Source organism: Podarcis tiliguerta (genome assembly GCF_965153285.1).
Source record: "Podarcis tiliguerta genome assembly, chromosome: 7".
NCBI lineage: Eukaryota > Metazoa > Chordata > Lepidosauria > Squamata > Lacertidae > Podarcis > Podarcis tiliguerta.
In genome coordinates, this window is record NC_139540.1 from 52,555,177 (window position 1) to 52,577,590 (window position 22,414).

Genomic DNA, 22,414 nt, shown 5'->3' on the forward strand with positions numbered 1-22,414 from the left:
GTTTATTATTTTTTTAAAAAAATAAAAAATTGAACACAATAAAAAGCCCTGACTGCATACATCAAGAGAAAAGAATCACTGCAAAGGGTGAATAACATATGACTTCTGTAACAGTAAGATAATAATTTCTTTATATCACTTTTGATGAATTCTCTTTCTTCATCAGTCACTGAAGGTTTGTTCTGACAACAAGATTGATTGGGGAGGTCAAGAAACCATCAGAAGACTCAGCCAATATCCTAGAAAAGCTCATTGAATTTTTTCCATTCTTTCATCCAAAGCAGAAAACTACATTTGGGCTGAGAAAAACATATCCACTCACATGGTTATAAATCTTCCCACAAAGAACTTAATAGTTGTATGGTTTGAGAAACAAATAGCTTCGTGTCTAATTGGAATAATCAGTGTTTAAATTCCAAAAGAGAGATGGTAAAATTCACAGACACGTGTTTTCTGGCTTGGAAGTCTTGTCTGCTAATCTAGTCTGTATTTGGACCATCTATATTTGACTAGGAGAGGGCAAGAATGGGAAACAAGTAACAGAGATTAATGCTGAAGACTTACTATCTGTAGAGAGACTTTCCCCTGATATATATATATATGAGAATGATGTTGTTGTTGAAGAAGAAGAACCGCATCACAAAACTCAGAGAAGTGTGATTTTCAATGGAAAAGCTGCATTTTAGTTTGCATAGTATTCCAGGAAGGACAAATAATTTTCTCTCCTGCCCCTAATTAAAACTAGCAGAATTGGTGTGGCCAGGTGGGGATTTTAAGCTAAGCTGCCCTGATCAGACTATCTGAAGCATCTTAATGGTGAAGGGTTGTTTATCTGGCTTACTCTCATTGCCAGCTGGTTGGAAGAGATATTGAGAAAGGATCTATTCTCAGGCCCTGGGGGCTTATGACATCTACAGATGAGATGGATGAGATGGATCAGTCAGGTGCGTCCTCAGCATACCTTTAACCAGAGCAAGTGGGGAAAGATATGGATCGTTTAATTTACTGATTTAGCACTGGGAGCCAGAGTAAAGTTGCCCATATAAGGGAGGTTCTTCCAGCTCCCCCGATAAGTTTGCAGGAAGGTGCACTGCTCTGCAGGTTAGATATGGCCAGCAGGTTGTTTCTCATTACAAAACCTTAGCGATGTACATTCCATGAACGAGCCATCTCCCATGAGGTGATAGGAGAAATAGCGGATGCGTCAGATCTGCCCATATTAACTTATCATCAGCAGCAAGCTTCAGACCACAAAAGCCAGCCAGTAGATCCTGGAGTCTCTTTACCAATAAACCCCAAGTGTTAAGAAGAATTAAAGTAGCATAATGGCATAATGTGCCTTTCAGGGCAGTGTTGACATACATAGCCAAGGTTACTTTAATCAGGTGTCAACCAATGAAATCCTGAGAATGTGTCCAAATCAGAAATCCTCACTTGCATTTTGTTCCCTTTTATCTTGTTAGGATCGCCTGCAAGGGTTGCCCTTGTTGCACCTGAAATTCTCTTCATTTGTTTGCTGTATGTGCACTCTTTTTCCTCTTGTTTATGTGGTGTGTGTTTTTAAAAGAAAAATGTCATTTGTGAGCAAGTGCAGCTATACATATCAATAATTCTGAGCAATATATTAAAAAAGCAAGGACAGAGCCTGAGAGGAGAACTACATGTCTCTCTTCAAAGCTTAGATCAGGCATAGGCAAACTCAGCCCGCCACATGTTTTGGGACTACAATTCCCATCATCCCTGACCACTGGTCCTGTTAGCTAGGGATCATGGGAGCTGTAGTCACAAAACATCTGGAGGGCCGGGTTTGCCTATGCCTGGCTTAGATGCATCTTCTCCTTTGCAAAAGAACTCTTTGTTCATCCTCTGTTTATCTCTCCAGGTCTCCACCACCAGTAGGGAGCATAGGGCTAGAAAGTGGCTGGGAGAGAGTTGACAGAGAAAAACTCTGGATGAGGGCTTTCCCTCCTGCCTGTTGTTCACCTGATGGAAAGTGCCACCTATGTGAAGCAGCTGCTGCCACAGGGCTTTGAAGACACACGGTGGAGGAATAATGTATAGTTCTACCCTGAAATATCTCCTCCTGATTGTGGAGACAAAAAAAAGTCCTACACTTCATCCCCAAAGGAGTTAACTGAGGAAGATTCACTAGCAAGTGCTTATTTAATAAAGTACAGACTGCCAGGCAGAGAAACTTGGGCTACACTAACAAGCATTCAGTACAAAAATAAAGAAAAAATTACTTCTATGTGAAGGCAGAGAAGAGGGGAGCTATTTTTATATGAGCAATGTGGAAGGAGGATGTGGGGAGATGACCCTTGGTACTATGGCATGGCTCCAAGAAAAGCTTTAGCTCTGTTTTCATTATTTCCATATAAATAAACAAAAGAAGGCCCCCAGGCCTTGGTGCATCCTGTTTACTAGACCCTCAATTTTATTATAGATATTCAGGGCGGGTTTACCTATTCAGCCTTGTCAGCAGAAGCCCTGTGAAAGGACTTCCACTTGTGCATTGTTGCCTCCCCCCCCCCCTCCTCTCCACTGCATTCCCTAAATTTGCTGGGTGGGGGAGAAGAAGCCCCAGAACACTGTGAGAAAGGAGGGAGTATTGATCCATTTGGCAAGCTGTAATGCAGATGAACTGATTGGAATAGCTCAATGTTGAATTCCTGTGTGTGTGTGTGTGTGTGTGTGTTTCAGCTCCTCCAGCACAATTAAAAGAACTTGCATTGTAATCTACAGGTGAAGATTTCCAATCAAAATAACTAGAGTCATGCAGAATAAAAATCCCCAAAGTATATTTAAAATCAGCCTACCATAGAACTATTTATTTTGGACCACCTAGAGAACTTTGGGATATGTGGTGGTATATGAATGTCACAATAAATAAACAAAAACACAACACCTGACTAATTAATCTCCATTTTCCATATAGCATGCCACCACACGACTACATAAGAATTATAACTTACAATAAAATATAAGACTGATAGCAAATAATGTTACTGATTTGAGCTTCCACATTATCAGACATGTGCATATCTACTTAAAAGTAAACTAATTAAGGAGAATGTGATTTATTCCTAACTACACATGCATAGGATTGCAGCCTTACAGGGCAATCATATACAAGTCTCCTCAAAAGTAGGTCCTCTTGACTGATACTGCAATCTCATGCCTCTTAGCTCAGAGTAAGCTCTCTTAAAATATATGAAATTTACTTTTGTGTAGATATGTATAGGATTTTTTTGTTAACCTTTTTAAATTTATTACCATTGTTCCAGTTGATTAAATAAAAGCAGAGACAGAACTGAAAAATCAATAAAGTCCAGAATCCTTTTTCTTTTTGCCTTTTATATCAAACTAGACATGTTCCAGATTTGAGATTTGAAAGTGGAAAAGCCTGTGATAAAAGTGGAACTGCGTATTTTAAAAGAGGGTTTTCCGTTTAGTATTACATTATACAAAATGGATCTGAGTGGTAGAGACAGACAAAGTGAGATACAGAGATTAGACTTGTTGCAAGGGCAAGCACACTCGTATCTACTACAATCTTTTAAAATGGTAGACACATGCCCTTGGTGCTAGACAATATAAATCTTCTGAATAGTTAAAATAAGGTGGTGGGACATTTAGCTGTGCAACTGTACACATTGGCTGTAAAACAATAACAATAAAAGTTCACAAAAAGATTAGATACACGTGGTCTGGTCTGCAACATAGCTCGATACTCTGAAGCACATACGTATCTACCACAACACACTCACAGACAAATTTTGCGGCACCAGGGCATATTGTTACTTGAGGTGAACCACCAAATAAATGGCAGTTCCCTATGCTAGGGAAGAAGGAGTGAGTGAAGATCTACATCAGGAACAAGGTAGGAATAAATATCTTCATTGGCATCTGCTGCCCCTGTGGATCCTGTCGCCTGAGGCACTTGTCCCCCCCCCCCCCCCGGTCTCATGGATGGGCCAGCCCTGCACAGCACTACCAAGCACAATTAACTGAGCTACCTACAAATCAGAAAGTTCTTAGTTTGAGTCTCATTTCTCCCTTTAACTTATCAGGTGATCTTGGGCAAACCACTGTATACCATCTTCAGCTCCCCAAGTGTGCTTCGAGAATAACATTAGCGATCTGCCTTGCATAACTGTTGGAAGAGTTACAGGAAACTGATTATGAAGTGCTTTGAATATTTTCTAGTGCTTTGAATATTTTCTAGTGTTACAGAAACAATAGCTATCAAGGCTAGTAGCCATTGATTATGTTCTGCCTCCACCATCAGAGGCAAGTATCCTACTGGATATCAGCTTCTGGAAACCACAGGAGAAGAAAATGCCCTTGTGGGTCAGGTCCCATAGGCATCTGGTTGGGCACTGTGAGAACAGGACTAGAAGGACCATGGGTTTGATCCAGCAGGCTCTTATTATGTTCTAATAATAAGCCATCTTTGTCCCAGTGATAAAATGTTACTCTTTAAGTGCTGGAAAAATGAGGTATAGAAGAATGAATTCCTTGCAAGAAATTGGGGGGAAGGGAAAGGGGGAAAGTGCATTTGCTGTGCTGTGAACAAACTAGAAGGACCCACCTAAATCTAAAACATCCCTTTAGCTCAAAATGACCGATTTATTATACAGCCCAAATCATGGTTTAGAACACGTGACGGTTATTATTCTGTGTGGTGACAAATTGCTTTTCCATCTTTTAAAGGAAAATAACAGTTTACAGGTTCAATGGTGCAAGTCATATTAAGCAAAGCCTGTCTGTACAAAGTAATAAATGCTGTATTAGTAAAGCCACTTCTTTAAATTAAGTCCCCAAATCAGAGAATGGAACAGGACTGACCTTGGATCTTGGTGGTGCTCGGATGTACCATTTACAATCAACTGCCTCGGTGTCCGAAGCTTTCCCTTCTTTCCCAATTTGCACAGATTCCACAATTCCTTCAGATCCTCCCATCTCAAACTCACAAACTGAGTAACAACAATAACAACAACAAAATCAAACCCAATAAAGAAGGTGGAGGGGAAAGGAAATATATATCTATATATAGATATAGATATCTCAATTAAAATTTGAAGACTTCCAAGTGTTATGAAACACTGAACATACCAACCTGGCAATGGTTTCAAAACCCCAAGGTCCTTGAAATCCGGATCTTAAAATAAAATTAAGGAAGAAACAATTAATTTTTTTTCTTCAAAAATTCAGTTGCAAACTAGCTTAGTCTTTATTTAGGGGACCCCCTGTAGAAAAGAGCTACTAATGTGCATTCAAGAATGTGACTTGCTTTTAAAGAACAAAGTCACCCACTGAAGGATAATGTAGCACAATAAATTGCTCAAATAAGCTGAATTTGATTCTCTCCCCCCCCCCCACACACACATTTATATGAACAACTGGCTGTGATAATAAGTTTTCCCTCCCGTGAAAATAACACTTGCTAAAAGAAGACTTCACCATTACCAGTTTCACCAGTTTCACCATTAACAGATTAGGCATTTAAATATATATTAATACCAACAATACACATACAGTATGCTTCAGGGACAAGAAAGGTTCCTTCAGAATTTTACCCACTTTGTAGACAATGCTTTGTTTAAATGACAACCATATCAGTTACAAGAGTTGCAAAACTTACTTTCAGCTTTCGTTTATATTCAGAGAACAGGTTACAAATAGTAGATGTTTCATCTTGATACAGGATGAATGCAATGATCAAAACAGGCACAGGACTGAAATGTACAAGATAAGGGATCACCAATTCTGTAGTATTATAAGTGTGTGATTTCTTGGAACTTATGCTTCCACAGGAAGCGTTTGGAACAGGTACAGCACTGATATGTAAAAGTCTTTTGAGACCACAAAGCTCTCACCATTTAATTGTCTTCTGATAGGGATCAAATGTTTAATTGATGCCTGCTGGGTCTCCAATTGGTCTGGTGATATATGAGATAATGTGATGCTGGTGCTGAGATTTGCTAGCAAGGGTATGGGTTAAGAGGTTTTAGTGCATAGTGGAGAATCCTGTTGCCCATTACTTCAAGAAAGCAGGTGCTCAAGTTATGTAGCAAGGCATTCTCATCAATGACTGACTGCTTCAGAGACACAGAAAACCACCGATTTGCAAAAGTCTGGGTAGCCTCCAGAATGCTTTTAGAATGTTGTGAATGCTTTACCACTTAGAACTAATTTTATGCTTGCATTTTGAAATTGTTATAAGCAGCAGCCAGGTTTCAGGATACAGCATGAGGAAAAAAACCAAATCTGAAATATTTATAAATAAATATACACTTATTCACCCTTCTTCTTTGCAGGCATGTCTGATTTTTCACCTTCATAAGCAGCTATTCCTCTCTCCCCCACCCCCATCACACACAAAAAATTGCTGGCCTAGAAAACTTGACAGAAATCTACTGGGATTCAGCCTACTAAAATTGATGATTAATACTTTTAAATTGGTTCAATGAGTTTATTAACTTTACATTGTTTGTCACCCGTCAGAATTACACTGCAGTATGTCAGCCTTGGAAATAATGTTTCAAAATGTGCAGATAAAGAAAATGCACATGTGCAATTATAGAAATTACCGTAGATACTGGAATCTGTTTAAGAGCATACAGTACAATGTGTTTATTGAATTTTATGCTTACTCTGCCTCCAAGCAGCTCAGTGTAGCATACATGAGGCCATGCCACAACTGTCCTCACAACAACCTTGTAGTGTAGGTTAGGTTGAAAGACACTGACTTACTGTATTTTTTGCAATATAAGACTCACTTTTCCCCTCCTAAAAAGTAAGGGGAAATGTGTGTGCATCTTATGGAGTGAATGCAGGCTGTGCAGCTATTCCAGAAGCCAGAACAGCAAGAGGGATCGCTGCTTTCGCTGCACAGCGATCCCTCTTGCTATTCTGGCTTCTGGGATTCAGAATATTTTTTTTCTTGTTTTCCTCCTCCAAAAACTAGGTGCATCTTATGGTCTGGTGCGTCTTATAGAGCGAAAAATACGGTGCTTTATTTATTTGTTTGTTTGTTTGTTTTCATGCAATCTAGATACCAGTTGATTGTAAAAAACAAAAAAAATCTCAAAGCTTGGTTTGTTTGTTTGTTTAAAAAAGTCTTAACTCAAACCTCTCCAGTCAGATTCATAGCTAAAGAGGGACTAGAATCCAGAACTGCCCCAAAACACCACACTGTCTCCTATACCACCATCCGTACAAGTACTGTACTACTGCATCCTCCTTTCCAGAAGCAGTGCTTAGTAATTGTGAAACTGTGTCCAGAGGGATAGCTGTGATGTGCTATCATTTGTGGATTGAAAAAACACAATGGGTTTTGAATCACACTACAGGGACGCGGGTGGCGCTGTGGGTAAAAGCCTCAGCGCCTAGGGCTTGCCGATCGAAAGGTCGGCGGTTCAAATCCCCGCGGCAGGGTGCGCTCCCGCTGATCGGTCCCAGCGCCTGCCAACCTAGCAGTTCGAAAGCACTCTCGGGTGCAAGTAGATAAATAGGGACCGCTTACTAGCGGGAAGGTAAACGGCGTTTCCGTGTGCGGCTCTGGCTCGCCAGAGCAGTGATGTCACGCTGGCCACGTGACCCGGAAGTGTCTGCGGACAGCGCTGGCCCCCGGCCTCTTTGAGTGAGATGGGCGCACAACCCTAGAGTCTGTCAAGACTGGCCCGTACGGGCAGGGGTACCTTTACCTTTACATGTGTGAATTGGCTTAGCACATGCCTGACAGAATGTCTGGGTTGTTGTTGTTGTTTTTGTGAATGGCCACTGTTAATAGCATCTGTAGTTTTCTGCATTTCGTATCCTTCTGACCTCACTGTTTACGTCTCCCAGCCATGTGTCTGTGCACCTGCTACTCACTTGATACTGAGTTAGATGGACCAATAAACTGACACAGTTCTCTGTGCAGCAGCCAAAGCCTAATTCTTTATCACTATAGTGCAATTCCACAATAAGGAAACAAAATGAAAACCTGGTAACATCTGGAATTTGCCAAACACATTTATTGGAAAGATCATATGATATTTTTTTAAAAAGTTTTTTTAAAAAAATACTTATATGCAGCTTTTGTGGGGGAAACCCAAAAAGTGGCTTACAACAATAAAAACTACCATCCAACATTACTAAAACCAGAATTCATAAAAACTACAATTATAGTATTCCAGCCTCTATTATAACAAAAAATAATCAGGGGACTCAGCTACATTAGTCAAATACAGGGTTATGAATGTTGTAGAGCTGAAATAGCAACTCAATTATATTTTCAATTGTGAGCTTTACAATGGTTTTTTGCAGAGCATATTCAATGCGGTTTTTTTATAGCTGTGTAGATCTAGCCAGAAAAGGCCAATTGAAACAAATGAGCATTTAAAGCCTTCCCAAAATCTGAAGTGTAGCTGTTTACTGTCAATGTGCTAGGAGGGAATTCCAAAGGTCTTGTGGTCACCTATCTTACAGATCTGGGAAGTAGATACATAACTAGAGCCTCTGACTGAGATATCAAGGTCCACCCTGCTACCAGAGTAAAGGGGACATTCCACACATCTTCCTTAAAGATAGGTGGTGCAACACCAAAGTGCACTTTTCAATTACACCCATCCTGTGCTAATAAAGTGGGAACTAGGCCATTATTGCCACTAGTGGGAACACTACTATATCCCATTCATTGAGCATGTGGCTATGTGTAAGATCGGACCGTCTATTTTGCATACCTTTAACAGCAGAGCTACTTATGAAATCCTCCTCTGCTGAATTTCTTTCCATATTTGGGATTTCAATATTACTGGGAACATTAATAAGAGGGGAACTGATTAATTTTGGTATCTGGGGTTTTCACTAAAACAAGTGCACATAAAAATTGGCTGATGCTGCTATTTTCAGGGGACTAATCTGCTGCTGTTTTCACATTTTCGCAGGAAATATGATATGCTCCCATGGTGGGGGTAGCCAACGTGTTGCCCTCCAGCTATTATTGGATGACAACTCCCGTCAGCCTAAGCCAGAAAATGCAATGATTAAGGATGATAAGAGTTGCATTATGTAATATATACATTATTCACTAATAATTTTTTTTAAAAAAATCTGGCATGTGGCTCCTTTAAGAGAAACAGCTATGACCCAAGAGGCCAGATCTGAGTCAGTGGTGTATCCTAGTGGGAGAAATTACATTCTATGCAGGCAGACTCTTAGGCCTCACTAAGAATAAAGCCTGATTTACCATTCACTCAGTTTTCCATGAGTTCCTGCATAAGCAGCACAAAACAATACATATCTACAACCACTTCTGCAGGACATTGTGTTGGATATTCCTGTCCAGTGCTATTTTTTTTAGAAAAAGAGGTGCTGGAATGCACCATGAACACCTGAGAGGTGCTGGAACTGAGTTCTGACAAATTCCTCCTGTAAAAAAAGCCTTGCTCCTGTCCTACAGGAAGGAAAAACTTGCCAAAATTCAAAGGCTGTTGTCAGAATGTTATTTTTTTGTTTATTTATTTATTTACTTGTTTTTAAACCTTGCAGTGGGTCAGGGTTCTAGCTACTGGAAAAGAGTAACAACCAGAGTGAAGAAATGTGTCAATTGCAAGGAAACTGTGGTTGTCCTTTCTTGTAACAGCTGAAGGCCTGTTGAAAAATAAAAAGGCAGGCAGGAGGGTAATCTGGGTTATAACCTGACAAATTTGCCTGCCTGCAGCCCATTAACAGGAATACATCACGGCTGAAGCCAGGGAATCCTGCCTACAGGAACTGCGTTTCCCCCCTCTAAGTTTCCACTGCATAATTATAACTATTTCAAGCCCTGACAGCTCCCGAGAGACCAGCACAGTAGTCATGCAGTTTGTGAACATCTGCATTGCTGTATCAATGGTGAAATATAAATAGACAGGGAGACATCACTGAGTGCAATAGAAGTCAACATTTCCACATCAACCACACAGTAAAGGAAAATACCACTGCAGCACATGTGAATATATTGGCCCTCAGCACCACAGCAGGATTTTACTTCATCTAATGAACTGCTTAGCAGTGAGCATAGCACGAGATAGGCAGAAATGAAGGCCCGACTATAGACTGGCTCACAATGCCATCTAGTCCCATCCTGGTACATTGCAAAAGTCTGCTGCGCTGACTTATGGGCCACCAATGACCTAACATATGCAACAATGACTTCCAGTTAATAATGCCACAGAGTATGTCAAGAAGTGGCCACAATGATGAACTTATCTGACTTGCTGCATAATACATGCCTGAGGAGTTCACCCATCATCAAAAGCAACCAAAGTCAGAGCAAAGGCTCATTTGTCCCAGCAGGGCTTTAATTAAATCTTCCGTCTGGAAGCAAGGAAGCTGCTTGGCCTGATTTTCAAAGGCATTTGTGAAGTATGTTCGTTATTTTGAGGAAACAAACCATAGCTGCCCAGAACACTTTTTATTTTTTTTGCCATATCAGGACTTGATGTTATTGCAAAAGGCTATTTGTTAAAACCAAGGATGCCTTAAACCCTATAAAAAACAAATCCAAAACAATGCCTGTAAGCATAGACTGGTAAACTAGGCAAGAAATTACATACAATATAGCTAATTACTTTTGGTTGACTTGCTGTGTGCAATTCAGTTAAGTACTGACCGTAAGTCATTTGATGTGGACACACCACAAAGAGCCCTGGCCAACTGAGAACCTTCCAGTGTATAAAGCCATATAAAATCTGTATTTTAAAACAGGCGTTTTTAAGCACTACAGCAACAATAATGTACACTTAGGGTTGCCATACTGATTGATTAGCCTGGTTTTATCAAGTTTTGATTGACAGTTCATTTCTAGGCTCAATTCCAGCTGTTGAACCCAAATAGGCCCCAAATATCTGAAATACCACTTCTGTCTATATAGGCCCTTTAGTGTGCTAAGATCAATGGAGAGGGTCTCTTGGTAGTTCCACTGCTCTCAGAAGTTTGGGTGGTGGTGACCCAGGAGAGGGCATTCTTTGCAGCAGCCTCTAATTTGTGGAATTCCTTCCTCACAGAGGTATGTCTGGCACCTTCATTAGAGTTTTTGGTCTATGCTGAAGATAAACCTATTTACCCTGGTAGATACATTCTGTTGTACCATTAATAGGTCCCAATTCCCATTGTCCTTTTTTTTTTTAAAAAAAAGAAGCCTTCACCCCTTGTAGAATCAGAGATATGACACCAAATATGCAGAACCTATTCTGCTCACTCATTTTGTGAGAAACGAGCCTACTCTCACCAAGCATCATTTTTAGCTGATTAGTGAAATCACAGCTATGATTGAAATTTAGGGGAGCGGTGCTAGCTGTGTGGTTTTTAAAAAGTTGTTTAAAAGGGCTGGCAGATCAGGGGTTACTTGAGTCCGGTTACTATGATAGGGTAAGAGAATATAACTCTGCAGACTAATCCAGTACTGTTATTTAGTCTGTTTGGTATGCAAGAAGATGCATACATATGGTGGCTGTGTACACACCATACAGCATATTTAAATAAAGCATATTCCCCCTCCCCCAAAGAGTTCTGGGAACTGCAATTTCCCCTCATAGCACTATAATTAATGTTTTATGTTTTATTATGTTTTTATATCTGTTGGAAGCTGCCCAAAGTAGCTGGGGCAACCTAGTTATATGGGTATGGTACAAATAATAAAATTATTATTATAAATCCCAGGACCCTTTAAAAATACAGTTCCTGGAAATCTATTGGGGGGGTGCTTTAAATGTATAGTGTGTATTCAGATATTGTGAATGTATGTCAACCCTGCAGTCCAGACCACTATTATTACTCTTGGCATGTAAACAACCCAGGGAAACTGGTGTCTATAGATGCAGTTGTGACCTTGAAGTCTTCCCTAGCATTCCCAAAGTCTCTTAGCCCCCAACCCCAACTTATTGCCCCTTTGCTTATCAGGTGGTGAGAGTTTACTCCCTTGAAAAGTGCATAGCTGAAGGAGGAAGTTGGAAGAATGGTGCCATTTTCCTTTCTCTTTCAACTCTGTGATTTTCAAGGTTCAGATTAATTCTACTGGATCTGACGTTCACCAATGTCCCTTGGAAAAGCGAAGTTTGTGTGCATGTGTATTTCCTGTATTTCATTGGAAGAGGGCTGTTCCAAGGAATGGGGGAAAGAAGTAACCAGAGGAGGTGATGTCCATGGCACTGACTCAAAAATCCAATTTGCCGAGGGACCTATGAGGGTTGGCAAACTCTCTCTTAGCTTGGCCTTTGAAGAAGAGCAAGTTCTCTAGTTCTCCATCTTGTCCAAATGAGGAAGTCATGTCTCCCCTCCTATACAGATGCAGAGGAAAGACTGGCAGGGAAGTTGGACAACTTCAACAATCTTCTTCTTCTTCTTTGGTGATCACTCATAACTGAGTAAGATTGTCTTCCATAAACATGGTTTTAACAGTGAGTCCGTAGGTGACTTTTGAGGCCAATTCTGGATCCACGCGTCCTTCCTCAGTGGGGACATTGGTTTCCGGGCAGGAGTTGATCACGGTATGGATTTTCCTCTTAGCACATTTCTCCCTTGCGTCCTGAGTTTGAGTGTCTTCAAAGCCCATGACACCTTTGGTAAATGCTGTTCTCCAATTGGAGCACTGGCAGGCAAGTATTTCCCAGTTGTTGGTGTTTATACTACATTTTTAAAAATTTGTCGTGAGACAGTATTTAAACCTTTTTTGTTGACCACCAGCATTACGCTTTCTATTTTTGAGTTTGGAATAGAGTAGTTGGACAACTTTGACAATACTGAACAACGACATATCCCAGTTTTCCAAAGATGTTAAGCTCAGTTTCCTGAAATACGTGCCTGCCTTGTGATTGGTTCAGCTTAGCAACCTGTCCCTCAAGGTCTCCTGGGCACACAGGACCATAAGTATCAATACAGTTCCTGTGTTCTTTTGTCCCTCATCCACCTACCATTATCAGAGGTGACCATAAGAATGTGTTTTGCTATGTTGTGCCTAATATATAATCAGATCAATATTCTGGTTTGGTGTTTTGTTTTGCTTCTGCTTCTGCATAGGTGTACATAGCTGCTGCTTCTCCTCTTTTTATACTCCACCTGAAATAAATTGCTTAGTTATATTTCTGGGCACACTCAAGGGTGGTTTGGTTCTCCCTGATCCCAGACTGCTTAACTTGTCTACACTGATGGTATAAATTGGGGGGATCAGGAGGGCTGAGGGACTGAAGCGGTCAGGTAGTACACTTAGAATTAGGCAGGCAGTCTCCACTACTCCCAAGTAGACCACTGTGGGTCAATGGGACTTCAGGACCCCTAGGCCTAGGTGCAGCTGGCAGTGGGGAGGACAGAGAAGTAGGACAGGTTACACATTGCTAATGAGCTACCCCACTGGGTTGTCACTGGAGTGTGGTGTTGCTGTCCTTCACAATGCCAAGCCATCTGATTTTATTTTATTTTGCTGATAGAACATTTCTGACATAAGTCTGGGTTTACTGCCTACCTACATAACATTTAACAGAAGATTCTGCCATTTTTTAAATTCAACAATCATCCATTTTCAACATGGTATTTAATAAGAAGAACAAAATGCAATACATAATGCTCATTTCTATGATGGAGCTTCTTCCTACCCAAGAGAGATTTAAACTTCCCCAGTTATATAAATCTTTTCTTAGTTCCTGCATTAATTTAGATTGACTGTATTGAATTAAATTGTCCAGGTCCTGGAACTGGGGGGATTTTAAGGGCCAATTATTACCCACTCCCAATGCTACCATTAAAAAGCTTCACAGTCCCCCATCTGCTACATTTCCCTAAAAAAACCCCAAAACAACAACAACACACAAGCAGAAACAACCACATGTGGTTTGTCATAATTGCTGAATAGTGCTTTAAAATGCTGCGACAGAAATTTCTACCACTTCTCCCCTTTTGATCATTTTCTAACAGTGCAGGGTTTTTATTTACAGCCAAAAATACCTACCACAAGTGCCTAAGATCACAGTAAAGCCCTTTGAAATCAAGCTACCGCTCAGCTGCATGGAGAAGTGTCTTGTTCAACTGACCTAAGGCAACCACATACATATCACACTTTTATCCCAGCAAAATCATACCAACTCTCTCTCACTGTTGTTCCTCAGAGCTAGTATTCAGAGGCACACAGCTGTCCTGACTAGCACTCATAGATACATTATGAGTTCATGAGTGCATCTCACCCATTCAAAAAAACTTTTCAGAGGAAAGTGAAAAAGATGGTGAGGAGCTTGAAGACAAAGCCCGGTGGGAAATGGTTGATGTACTTGCATATGTTTATTCTGGAGAAGAGATGGTTAGAGGTGATGTGGCAGCTATCTTAACATGTTTGAAGAGCTGTCACATAGATGATGGAAGTAATTTTTCTTATGTTGCTTCCGAGAGTGAAACCCAAACCAATAGGTTCAACTAACAAGAAAAGGGATGTAGACTAAACAATAGGAAGAACTTGCTGATGGTAGGAGATCTTCAGCAGTGGGAAAGGCGGTCATGGAAGGTGGTAGACTCTTATTTGTTAGCTTAGCAGTTAGTAATCAGAAGTTGAATGGCCACCTATCAGGGATGCTGCATTGGCAGGGACTTTAACTAGATGACCTCTTAAAGGTAAAGGTAAAGGGACCCCTGACCATTAGGTCCAGTCGTGACCGACTCTGGGGTTGCGGCGCTCATCTCCTTTATTGGCCGAGGGAGCCGGCGTACAGCTTCCGGGTCATGTGGCCAGCATGACTAAGCCGCTTCTGGAGAACCAGAGCAGCGCACGGAAACGCCGTTTACCTTCCCGCCAGAGTGGTACCTATTTATCTACTTGCATTTTGATGTGCTTTCGAACTTCTAGGTTGGTAGGAGCAGGGACCAAGCAATGGGAGCTCACCCCGTCGCGTGGATTCGAACCACCGACCTGATCGGCAAGTCCTAGGCTCTGTGGTTTAACCCACAGTCCCTTCTAATTCTATTATAAGAGCTGTTCAACAGTGGAACAGACTCCCTTGGGTAGTGGTGGACTCTCCTTTTTTGGAGCTTTAGTTGAGATTCCTGCATTGCAGGGGGTTGGATCAGATGACCCTTGAGCTCCTCACAACTCTACAATTCTATGATTCTATAAGTTATACTCATAGCATACCCATCCGAATAAATGGACTTTAAATGAATATGAAGTCCAGCTTTCATACACTGTAACCATAAGCAATTATGCTGTGTACACATTTAAAGCACCTTCTCTCTCCCCCCACTCCCTGGCAAAAAAGAAGAATTCTGGGAACTGTAGTTTGCTAGCTCTATGGTGGTTTTTGGCTTAGCTTATTTTCCGAACTAGGACCCATGCTTAAACTCCCTTCTCACTAACCATGAACTCTCAGTAACCAAAAGTCCCAGCTCAGAGGACATTGGCTTAACTCAGTACGGCATAGCATAAAAAAGAATAACAGCTGTGATCTCCTTTCCAGGAGCCTTCACCTTTTCAAAGCCTTTGGAAGCCATTGTTTGGCTTCCTGTGCCTTGTGAACCAGTCCAATAGGAAACATAGTGCTGCCATTTACTAATATTGATGTGATGTGCTCCCATCATGCTGCTGTAGGGACCAAAATAGTTAAATCATTTAGTTAAGTTGTCTTGAAGAGAAACTGCTAGGTGGAAAGAGGGCAAAGCCATGTTTGATGTTATTGGAAGGGAGTAAGCATGCTAATGTTACAGATAAGGAAACATTCAGAGTCATCAGGAGACTTGGAAAATGCAACAAATCATGCTGTAGACGCTTCAAAGAGAAATGCAGATTAAGCACTCTTGCATAGCTGGTGGTATAAAATATGGTAACAACAAAAGGGACTAACTGCACATGTCAAAAGGTGTAAATTGCTAATTGGTTAGTGTCACTTAAATGATGCTTTATGGCTGAATAAACTAACATAATGAAGGGAGGGTTTGATGATTTTACACTGCTGTATCTATGTGCGTACTGAGTTTAATTCTATTGAAGAGACTTCTTTATAGTGAGTTCTACTTTGCACTTAGAATCAATAAACACCATTGGATTCTTTATCTTGTTATTAACCTTCAGTAAGGGAACCTTCTAATTTCCCTTACAGTTTACTCCAGCATTCACAGACTGACTCACAGAGTGGGACTTGATTTTTATTATTGTTGTTTTTGTATTATACTTTGCAAGGCAGAAAGATATGTGAGACATGTAGTGGCCACAGCTCAGTCTTTCTTGCAACAGCTAGTTTCATTATTTCATAAAAGAAATAATAATCCCCTCCTCCGGTTCTTAAGGAAAGAAAGAAGATAATTTGAAGTTTACTAATAAGGGATCAGAACCAACTTTTGGGTTGCAGTTTTGTAGGGTAAGGTTGCACTATACTAATTCTGCTGGGTTGAGAATCAGACCTGACACTTTACACTTCAAAATGTGGGAGGGGACACATAGGTATCAAAAAAAAACTGTACAGAAAAAAAGAGAAAACATTTGTGAATGGCTGCTTAGTAATGCTAACATGGAATTTTTAAAAGTATCAAGGCATGAAGCTTTTGATGCAATGGGAGTGGTAGGTTACACGTTTAAAGTACAGCCATTTTAGTTAGAAGTAGCTGTTTCTGACCTACATTCAACAGTACTTAGCAGCATCAACGGCTGGTTCAGAGCCGTAGGGACAACTGAGCTTGGCTCTCCCATAGTTTTAAAGAATGGAAACTGTGGGCAGAAAAGATTAAGGTCAGGGCTACTAGAGCAATCGAGGTGTGGAATTTTAACCTTTTTCCTTCCTCAGTATTTTCCTTGTAGAAAAATGTGATCTGTGTGTCACGCATCAAGGAAAATGCTATCTGTATATCACCTAACAAAGAAAACAGCAGTAGGAGGAGAGACACATATTTCAACTAAGAAAGCATGCTGGTGTAAGTTAAACTGTTGTAAAGAAACCCCCAACCCGAACCCTGTTCAGCGGTGGAGCATAAAAATGCACATCCCGTATCAGTGGGGGGAATAACATGTTTAATATTAAGGGACATTGCTTTGCAAAAATGTGTTTAATAAGAGTGTTTTGTTTTTGTTTATAAAAAATGCAAAACTGATGTGGAAATGTTGAGAACTGAACTTAATTTGAAAAATAAGAAACTGAAAGAAATTGAGATGCAACAGATGGATCAGGGCACATTTTTATTTATAATATGTGTGTGTGTGTTTTGTTTTGTTTCTTTCCTGCCACCAACAAAATACATGGCATCTTAGTGGGGCAGAATGCTTGGGGTGCCAGATCAGGGCTTGGCCACCCCTGCCCTAGCACACACATGTCTAAAAACATAGGAAGCAGCTGCCTTATACCAATCAGACCAGTGGTCCATCTATCTCCTCATTCTTTATACTGACTGGCAGTGGCTCTTCAGAGTTTTAGGCAAGTTTTTTCCAGCCCTACCTGGAGATTCCGGAGATTGAACCTACATACAATCTGCCATTGAACTACAGTCCTTCCCCACAGCTCAGATACATTATCTATTAGTTGTGTTGTCTAACGAAGAACTGCAACAAAGCAAATCAATCCCAATTCTACTGGGAAAGAAAGGGGTGAGGAAGATCAGTGGTTGTTGTAGTATGTCAAAGTTTTAAGTTCCTACTGATTTCACTAAAAGCAAATTTCCCAATTTCTAATTACACTGTTAGCTCCTTCCACAAATCAATTAAACTGGCCTATTTGGATTTAAGCTGATTCTACAGGCTACAGTGGAACAAATTCAACTAATTCAAGTATCCAGTTTAATTGGTTCGTGGACCAGGCTGGATATTGATAAAACCCCATCAAAAAAGTTACTAGAGAATTAATTATAATAATTATTTTCCTGCAGGAACATGAAGTTCTTTAAACTGGCAAGGACAGACTATTCTGTTCCTTTTCTCCTTTACTTCAGTGTTGAGGATTGAGGTAGTGAACGTTAACCTGAGAATGAAGGAAGGGTGGAAGGGACTGATGAGCAGCAAATTGTGTCCACTCCAAAGTATGACATACAGATGAGCATGCAAGTGGGTGCAAAAAGAGGGTGAACTGGGCATTTATTCCAACAAAACCACCAATTCTGCATGCTAAGGAGGCAGAAAAATAGTAGATTAAGGAGCAATCCTATGCACAAGAATGTGATGTAAAGTAAACCAGTATCAGTTCAGAGTAGACCAGATCCAAACCCTGTTCAGTAGTAAGACTCCTACTGCTGCTCTGCCTAATCCTGGCTACTGGGTGGGCACAAACCTTTAAAATAGTGGTCTATGCCAGGTCGCGAGACTACATGACTGAGCTGAACTGGCTGGGATCCAGCCGAAGTCCTCCCTTTCTGTCCCACTACACTCCATTTTGGAGATCTACACCAGCCTTGCTCACCCAGCTTTGAACCAGGATGAGCAAATTACACTGGTGTACTAGCTAAGATGGGGATGGGGACATAACGCCAGCTGAGCCATGAATCAGTCAGCTGAGGTAGAGATCCACTGCATCCTAAGCAGCCCATCCCAGTGGGTCTTGCTGTAGGATTGCCTCCTTAGTCAGATGCCAACTCATGGTTGGAACCCAAGCACACCCAAACCACACATTCTCATGTGTGCAAAAGACAACTATTTTTGAGTCAATTCAGCTGAAATACAAACAAAAACTAGACTTCTAACACTCTCATTCCACCACAGTTAAGCTGAAGTATGTACTAGTATATTAGCCCATGTTAGGCTTTTCAAATTCAGTTTAAATCCATGCCCTTCAACTGAACAGGCTGCACCAGACTTGGAAGCTGCTATCTCAAAATCAGCTGTTCCAAAAGAGCGCTATTGGGTCAGAAGAGCAAATAATTTCAAGAATGAATCAATCTGAATTAACGCATTGCTATTCCTGTTTCAACAAATAAGACAAAAATCACAACAACAAAATTTAATTATCACAAAACTATGAGACAGGTTCCTTTTAAGATTGCCTTTCAGGTCCCTGAAAGGTTTCTTTTTTTGTTATTAATGTGATTATAACTCATATCAATCAAAACACTATTAACAGGCCTAAGAATTCAATCCAACATACACTTTCTGTAAATTCTCAATGTTGCTTACTTTCAGGTTTATATAAATAGGATCAGGCTGTACTTCCGCTTTAGAAACCAGAACATCTATGATTTTCAGGGTGCACAGTTAACACTCATGAGCTGGTGACCAAACTCTACCTAAAGATTAATTGCTTTACTGATATTTATCTATTGTCAATATAAGTTCCTGGGGACTTTTTTTAGTTCATGGAAGCTTTACCTATATATTAATAAATACTATAATAAATAAGTTTTATTAAACTCCATAGAACTTACTTCTGAGTAAGCATGCATAGATTTGCACTCCTTAACATCTTTGAGCAAGGTATTTACGGGCAGATCTACATATTGCCTTGACAAATCCATCCTCCCAAACAGTGATTTGCTAAGATAATTCACAAGATGTTTCCCTTGACACATAGCTGGGCTAGTTCATTGGATCTCACCTTGGGGGAGATGAGTAACAACAGCATTGCAGAGGAGAGTCAGTGTGTGGGGGGGTTAAGATAAGGTTACCAGATTTTTTTCAGTGAATCCGGGGACACTTTTCAACTTCAGTAGGAATGATAGGATTTTGTATGGGGACTGATTTGTAAATCCGGGGACTGTCCTCAGGAAACAGGGGCATCTGGTAGCCTTAGGTTAAAAACACTGCCCCTAAAATGCATGTGGCAAGAGAAACATGGTGTTCAGGATCCTGTGTATCTTCTTATATGAATTTATTTGAAACTTATTTGTATTTCTGCCTTACAAAATCTATATTTTATATAGGTTGATTTAAATTTGCTTAATTTAACAGGGCTTGTTTCCATTAACTGAAAAAAGTTATGGTTTTTCTATGTGTTCAGATAAATTCTGTTTTGCATTACTTACCAAATTATTATTTTGTTGTCTCAGCTGATTGGATGCTACCCTCTTGATGTGCCACCCTGATGGAAGATACCATTGTTTATAAACATTTTTTCCCTTCCCACTTCTGGAGTTTGCTGTCCATCACATTAGCCAATCTAATGCAGTTCACATAAAAACCACATCCTTCTTATCACTCTCCTGTGAAAAATATGCTAGAGCAGGGGACAGGCTTTGCAGGATCAGAACTACTTAAGCTTGGCTTCAAATCACTTATGTTCTGTTTATTTTCTACCATGCACAGAATAAGGGGAATTACAGTAACAGATGTACAATATGCATTTACTTTAGAGGGTCAAAGAACACATTTTTCACAGTTCCACAGCACATCTTCTTAGAAATTCTTCTCTGTCTCTCAAGGGATGGAAACACTTCAGCAATGATGAAATGTCCAAAGCCAAACAACAGGAGAGAAGGAAGGTGCTCAGTTGGTTGTATTGCAGGCCTTAAAATGATAAATCATAATCACACAAACTGTCAGAACAGTCTAGCCTGGCTATCAGAAGTCTTACTTGAGCAAGAAATATACTTTTTTTCTTGAAGCAGAAGAAAATCTGGAGACAGCTAGTTATCTAATCAACCAACAGCCTGCATGCTTGTCACAGATAGCACTAAGATGATGTTACAGGACAGGAAGACATGACAAGATTCACCAGGAAGAAATGCCCATGTAATTGAAAATACTAAAACACACACACACACACACACACACATTTCTGTCTAGATGTTTGCAAGCATATCAAACACTAACACAAAGATTCATGAGGAATCATTATCGAGAAGTAGCATATGCTGTATAATGGTGGTTTTTCATATGTCTATACATCATTGTTTTTAATTTCAGTCATAAAGGAAGCATTTGCTCTTCTAAATGAATGAAAAGTCTTCCGTCCTTAGAAATTGAGCATTGTTGTAATTGATTATTTAGGTTATTTGAACTGTGATTTTGTCAGTTTTTTAATGGAATTTATTAACTGTAATGTAATACTGATGTGAACCCACTTTGAGTATAGTTAATTGCAAAGAGGAGGGGGAATAAATAAGCATGATGTGACTTCATAACCTTGTTACACTTTATTATATATTGTAATAAATATACAGTGGTACCTTGGGTTAAGTACTTAATTCATTTCGGAGGTCCATTCTTAACCTGAAGCACCACTTTAGCTAATGGGGCCTCCTGCTGCCGCTGCGCCGCCAGAACACGATTTCTGTTCTCATCCTGAAGCAAAGCTCTTAACCCGAGGTACTATTTCTGGGTTAGCGGAGTCTGTAACTTGAAGCATCTGTAACCTGAAGCGTATGTAACCTACCAGCTAACCATGACAAACACAGAAATCTTTCTTGGCTGGCCTATATAAAAAGCCTTCACATATGAAAACTATCTGGAGTGCACAGCAGTATACCTCTGAATTGCTGGGAATTGTAGGTGGGCATAGTGCTGTTGCACTCAAATCCTCTTCAGTTCCAGCTTGCAGGCTTTTCACGGGTTGTCCACTTTGAGAACAGGATGATGGACTAGATCAGGTCCACCTTTTCATGCTAAGTGGGCCGCAAGAGTACTTCAACATGGAACCTGCAGTCCACACATGCTATGTTACACAAGGGGCACATGAAGCCAAAATATGATGCCCCCTAACCTTCCTAAAGCTGTATAAGTGAGGTCCTGGGCTTTGGGAAGGAGGTGTGAGGCTCTGGCAGAGTCCTAGAGCCTTCCCACCTTCTTCCCAAAGTTGGGAAAGCACTAACTAGGCTTTAGGAAGGAGGCTGGAAGACTCTAGGATGCTGCCAGGCACACATCTTTCCAGCTGGTTCATTCAGTCCAAGGCAAATATTTCTGTCCCCCTTACAACAGACAACAGCTAGCTTTCTCCCTCAGGTTGCTGGTTGGCAGACTATTTCTAGGAAGCTTTGACGCCTCAGCAAGAACAAGCTTTTTAAGTGAATGAATGGTGGAAAATAATTTTGTGGATGCTTGTAAATTGTTAGTGAGCTCTTTTGGGGCAAACCTGCATGCATGGTGGAGCTGATCACCCCAGAAGCTATAGAGTAGAAGGGAAGAAAAACTTTGCTCAAGAAGCTCTGGCTCATGGCTGAAGGAGGCCTGAATGTCTGTCTTCAGTGCAGAACTTTTTGCAGGTTTTTGTCCCATGACTTATTAGTTTCCAGCACAGAACTGATTTTGTAGAAAGAGAAAGTGGAGAAAGAGAAAGGGACAAATCAAAATGCGCAAAATCAGGAATGTCAAGGGTTAGGGTTTTTTAACTGTCAAGGCAGTTAAAAAAAAAGACAGCATCTTAGTCCTGGAGCTAATTTTCACTTAACTTTTATTTTTCCTAGTTTCAAGTTTTTATAATAGATTTTTGATGGAGTTAATCTGGCATAGCATGGCTGTGCTGGGAACCTGCCAACTCAGCCAGAGATCTGCCGAACCCAGTGC

The 22,414-nt window shown here is 40.5% G+C and overlaps 1 protein-coding gene across 2 annotated transcripts in view; it reads right to left on the reverse strand.

Moving 5' to 3' along the window:
• Positions 1–22,414, reverse strand: part of NETO1 (neuropilin and tolloid like 1) — a 95,604-nt gene that overhangs the window by 29,628 nt on the left and 43,562 nt on the right. For both annotated transcript variants that reach the window (XR_014513653.1, XM_083449820.1), the window contains exons 5-6: positions 5,120–5,161; positions 4,849–4,976 (exon numbers count right to left, since the gene is read on the reverse strand). Coding sequence is in view for 1 of the 2 variants with exons in the window: in XM_083449820.1 (XP_083305946.1) it covers positions 4,849–4,976; positions 5,120–5,161 (170 nt within the window). In the remaining variant the exon portion in view is untranslated. The remainder of the gene's footprint in view (positions 1–4,848; positions 4,977–5,119; positions 5,162–22,414) is intronic.